The sequence below is a fragment of the Salmo trutta genome, chromosome 6, assembly GCF_901001165.1.
Source record: "Salmo trutta chromosome 6, fSalTru1.1, whole genome shotgun sequence".
NCBI classification, from domain to species: Eukaryota; Metazoa; Chordata; class Actinopteri; order Salmoniformes; family Salmonidae; genus Salmo; species Salmo trutta.
Genome location: NC_042962.1, coordinates 1,663,447 through 1,669,507, shown reverse-complemented (window position 1 = coordinate 1,669,507; position 6,061 = coordinate 1,663,447). Strand labels below are relative to the sequence as shown.

General features: G+C 41.6%; 1 protein-coding gene across 1 annotated transcript; it reads left to right on the top strand.

The window, feature by feature from the left end:
• The first annotated feature begins 161 nt into the window (after positions 1-161).
• On the top strand, positions 162-849 carry LOC115195185 (carboxypeptidase B). Its single transcript, XM_029754981.1, has 2 exons — positions 162-267; positions 557-849. The coding sequence occupies exons 1-2, from the start codon at positions 183-185 to the stop codon at positions 742-744; spliced, it is 273 nt and encodes a 90-aa protein (XP_029610841.1). The 5' UTR covers positions 162-182; the 3' UTR covers positions 745-849.
• Positions 850-6,061: the final 5,212 nt, after the last annotated feature.

Sequence of the window (6,061 nt, the reverse complement as noted above, 5' to 3'; positions counted from 1 at the left end):
CTCTGTCCCCTCTCTCTCTCTAGCAGCGTCGTCCTCCTCTCTCTCTGTCCCACTCTCGTTCTCTCTGTCTCTGTCCCTCTCTCTCTCTCTGTCTCTCTGTCTCTCTCTCTCTGTCTCTCTCTGTCTCTCTCTGTCTCTCTCTCTCTGTCTCTCTCTGTCTCACTCTGTCTCTCCTGCTGTAGATGACTGTTGCTGAGGGAGCTTCCGAGGCTCTCCGTAGTCTGCATGGAACCCAGTACACCAGCGGCCCTGGAGCTGCTACCATTTGTGAGTACAAGACCATGGCTAGATCAGGGCTGTGGCCTTTATGCTTTACATCACCTGTTATTGAGAGCTGTGGTAGCTACAGTATAGCTCTACATTCGATCATCCAGGATATGAACCCATAGTGACTGAGTGATTAGGCCTATGTCTCTCCTCTTCTGTCAGACTCTGCTTTGATCTATATTTAGCTGTGTGTAGTGTGTAGTGTGTAGTGTGTAGTGTGCTAGCTATAGCGCGATACTCCAGGATATGAATCCATAATATGTTTCTCCTGATATCTCCTCCTCTCCAGACCCTGCTGCCGGTGGCTCTGACGACTGGGCCTACGACCTTGGGGTGAAGTACTCCTACACGTTTGAGCTACGTGACACCGGGCGCTACGGCTTCCTGTTGCCTGAATCTCAGATCAAGCCCACCTGTGAGGAGACCATGCTGGCGGTCAAGTACATCACCAGCCACGTGCAGAAGAACCTGTACTAGACGGAACCAACCAGAACCCGTCCACCGCCAAGCAGGGACACCAGTCATGTTTTCTCCTTGACAACAAATAATAAAACCAGCAATATGTTTAAATCTCACAACTCATTTCAGTTTATAATGTTTTTTTCTGTTATATAAGAACAATCAATTAGTTTATGAGTTATGGTCCAGACAGAGTGAACTACTGTACTGAGTACAGAAGCAGCTTGTATCTTCTGGTCCAGACAGAGTGAACTACTGTACTGAGTATAGAAGCAGCTTGTATCTTCTGGTCCAGACAGAGTGAACTACTGTACTGAGTATAGAAGCAGCTTGTATCTTCTGGTCCAGACAGAGTGAACTACTGTACTGAGTATAGAAGCAGCTTGTATCTTCTGGTCCAGACAGAGTGAACTACTGTACTGAGTATAGAAGCAGCTTGTATCTTCTGGTCCAGACAGAGTGAACTACTGTACTGAGTATAGAAGCAGCTTGTATCTTCTGGTCCAGACAGAGTGAACTACTGTACTGAGTATAGAAGCAGCTTGTATCTTCTGGTCCAGACAGAGTGAACTACTGTACTGAGTATAGAAACAGCTTGTATCTTCTGCTCTACTTAATCTACATCTATTCTGAAAATCCCACTCAAATCATCCATAATCATATTGAAGGAATATCTTTTGGGAAAAAGCACTCATCTCAAAGTAGCATTATCTGTCTATTTGCACTGTCTCTTGATTCAAATGAGAATGGTGAGAGAAACAGAGGGAAAGAGAGAATGAGTGAGTCAGTGAGAGAGGGAGTGAGTGAGAAAGAGAGAGTGAGTCAGTGAGAGATGGAGTGAGTGAGAGAGAGAATGAGTGAGTCAGTGAGAGAGGGAGTGAGTGAGAAATAGAGAGAGAAAGAGTTAGTCAGTGAGAGAGGGAGTGAGAAAGAGAAAGAGAGAGAAAGAGTTAGTCAGTGAGAGAGGGAGTGAGTGAGAAAGAGAAAGAGAGAGAGAGGTCTGAGAATTCATTGTGGGTTTATTCCCAGAGTCTCAGGGGCCCCCTATAGAGTCCTGGCTTTCAGCCAATGAGGAGGGGGCATCTATTCGCCCCTAAGGATTCGGGTCCGGCAGCAGTAACACAGGACGTGACAGCCATAGAGTAAAGTACTGTCTCCATGGCAGCACCTCAAGCTTGTCTGACTGGAGAAAATAACTGGACACACAGATCTACTGTCTGTCTATCTATTGCATGGGAACCAATCACAGATCTACTGTCTGTCTATCTATTGCATGGGAACCAATCACAGATCTACTGTCTATCTATTGCATGGGAACCAATCACAGATCTACTGTCTATCTATTGCATGGGAACCAATCACAGATCTACTGTCTATCTATTGCATGGGAACCAATCACAGATCTACTGTCTATCTATTGCATGGGAACCAATCACAGATCTACTGTCTATCTATTGCATGGGAACCAATCACATATCTACTGTCTATCTATTGCATGGGAACCAATCACAGATCTACTGTCTATCTATTGCATGGGAACCAATCACATATCTACTGTCTATCTATTGCATGGGAACCAATCACATATCTACTGTCTATCTATTGCATGGGAACCAATCACATATCTACTGTCTATCTATTGCATGGGAACCAATCACATATCTACTGTCTATCTATTGCATGGGAACCAATCACAGATCTACTGTCTATCTATTGCATGGGAACCAATCACAGATCTACTGTCTATCTATTGCATGGGAACCAATCACAGATCTACTGTCTATCTATTGCATGGGAACCAATCACAGATCTACTGTCTATCTATTGCATGGGAACCAATCACAGATCTACTGTCTATCTATTGCATGGGAACCAATCACAGATCTACTGTCTATCTATCTATTGCATGGGAACCAATCACAGATCTACTGTCTATCTATTGCATGGGAACCAATCACAGATCTACTGTCTATCTATTGCATGGGAACCAATCACATATCTACTGTCTATCTATTGCATGGGAACCAATCACATATCTACTGTCTATCTATTGCATGGGAACCAATCACAGATCTACTGTCTATCTATCTATTGCATGGGAACCAATCACATATCTACTGTCTATCTATTGCATGGGAACCAATCACAGATCTACTGTCTATCTATTGCATGGGAACCAATCACAGATCTACTGTCTATCTATCTATTGCATGGGAACCAATCACATATCTACTGTCTATCTATTGCATGGGAACCAATCACAGATCTACTGTCTATCTATCTATTGCATGGGAACCAATCACAGATCTACTGTCTATCTATTGCATGGGAACCAATCACAGATCTACTGTCTATCTATTGCATGGGAACCAATCACAGATCTACTGTCTATCTATTGCATGGGAACCAATCACATATCTACTGTCTATCTATTGCATGGGAACCAATCACAGATCTACTGTTTATCTATTGCATGGGAACCAATCACAGATCTACTGTCTATCTATTGCATGGGAACCAATCACAGATCTACTGTCTGTCTATTGCATGGGAACCAATCACAGATCTACTGTCTATCTATCTATTGCATGGGAACCAATCACAGATCTACTGTCTATCTATTGCATGGGAACCAATCACATATCTACTGTCTATCTATCTATTGCATGGGAACCAATCACAGATCTACTGTCTATCTATTGCATGGGAACCAATCACAGATCTACTGTCTATCTATTGCATGGGAACCAATCACAGATCTACTGTCTATCTATCTATTGCATGGGAACCAATCACAGATCTACTGTCTATCTATCTATTGCATGGGAACCAATCACATATCTACTGTCTATCTATTGCATGGGAACCAATCACAGATCTACTGTCTATCTATTGCATGGGAACCAATCACATATCTACTGTCTATCGATTGCATGGGAACCAATCACATATCTACTGTCTATCTATTGCATGGGAACCAATCACAGATCTACTGTCTATCTATTGCATGGGAACCAATCACATATCTACTGTCTATCTATTGCATGGGACCAATCACAGATCTACTGTTTATCTATTGCATGGGAACCAATCACAGATCTACTGTCTATCTATTGCATGGGAAACCAATCACAGATCTACTGTCTATCTATTGCATGGGAACCAATCACAGATCTACTGTCTGTCTATTGCATGGAACCAATCACAGATCTACTGTCTATCTATCTATTGCATGGGAACCAATCACAGATCTACTGTCTATCTATTGCATGGGAACCAATCACATATCTACTGTCTATCTATCTATTGCATGGGAACCAATCACAGATCTACTGTCTATCTATTGCATGGGAACCAATCACAGATCTACTGTCTATCTATTGCATGGGAACCAATCACAGATCTACTGTCTATCTATCTATTGCATGGGAACCAATCACAGATCTACTGTCTATCTATCTATTGCATGGGAACCAATCACAGATCTACTGTCTATCTATCTATTGCATGGGAACCAATCACAGATCTACTGTCTATCTATCTATTGCATGGGAACCAATCACAGATCTACTGTCTATCTATCTATTGCATGGGTACCAATCACAGATCTACTGTCTATCTATTGCATGGGAACCAATCACAGATCTACTGTCTATCTATTGCATGGGAACCAATCACAGATCTACTGTCTATCTATCTATTGCATGGGAACCAATCACAGATCTACTGTCTATCTATCTATTGCATGGGAACCAATCACAGATCTACTGTCTATCTATCTATTGCATGGGAACCAATCACAGATCTACTGTCTATCTATCTATTGCATGGGAACCAATCACAGATCTACTGTCTATCTATCTATTGCATGGGAACCAATCACAGATCTACTGTCTATCTATTGCATGGGAACCAATCACAGATCTACTGTCTATCTATTGCATGGGAACCAATCACAGATCTACTGTCTGTCTATCTATTGCATGGGAACCAATCACATATCTACTGTCTATCTATCTATTGCATGGGAACCAATCACAGATCTACTGTCTATCTATTGCATGGGAACCAATCACAGATCTACTGTCTATCTATTGCATGGGAACCAATCACAGATCTACTGTCTATCTATCTATTGCATGGGAACCAATCACATATCTACTGTCTATCTATTGCATGGGAACCAATCACAGATCTACTGTCTATCTATTGCATGGGAACCAATCACAGATCTACTGTCTATCTATTGCATGGGAACCAATCACAGATCTACTGTCTATCTATTGCATGGGAACCAATCACAGATCTACTGTCTATCTATTGCATGGGAACCAATCACAGATCTACTGTCTATCTATCTATTGCATGGGAACCAATCACATATCTACTGTCTATCTATTGCATGGGAACCAATCACATATCTACTGTCTATCTATTGCATGGGAACCAATCACATATCTACTGTCTATCTATTGCATGGGAACCAATCACATATCTACTGTCTATCTATTGCATGGGAACCAATCACAGATCTACTGTCTATCTATTGCATGGGAACCAATCACATATCTACTGTCTATCTATTGCATGGGAACCAATCACAGATCTACTGTCTATCTATTGCATGGGAACCAATCACATATCTACTGTCTATCTATTGCATGGGAACCAATCACAGATCTACTGTCTGTCTATCTATTGCATGGGAACCAATCACAGATCTACTGTCTATCTATTGCATGGGAACCAATCACAGATCTACTGTCTATCTATCTATTGCATGGGAACCAATCACATATCTACTGTCTATCTATTGCATGGGAACCAATCACATATCTACTGTCTATCTATTGCATGGGAACCAATCACATATCTACTGTCTATCTATTGCATGGGAACCAATCACATATCTACTGTCTATCTATTGCATGGGAACCAATCACAGATCTACTGTCTATCTATTGCATGGGAACCAATCACATATCTACTGTCTATCTATTGCATGGGAACCAATCACATATCTACTGTCTATCTATTGCATGGGAACCAATCACAGATCTACTGTCTATCTATCTATTGCATGGGAACCAATCACAGATCTACTGTCTATCTATTGCATGGGAACCAATCACAGATCTACTGTTTATCTATTGCATGGGAACCAATCACAGATCTACTGTTTATCTATTGCATGGGAACCAATCACAGATCTACTGTCTATCTATCTATTGCATGGGAACCAATCACAGATCTACTGTCTATCTATTGCATGGGAACCAATCACAGATCTACTGTCTATCTATCTATTGCATGGGAACCAATCACAGATCTACTG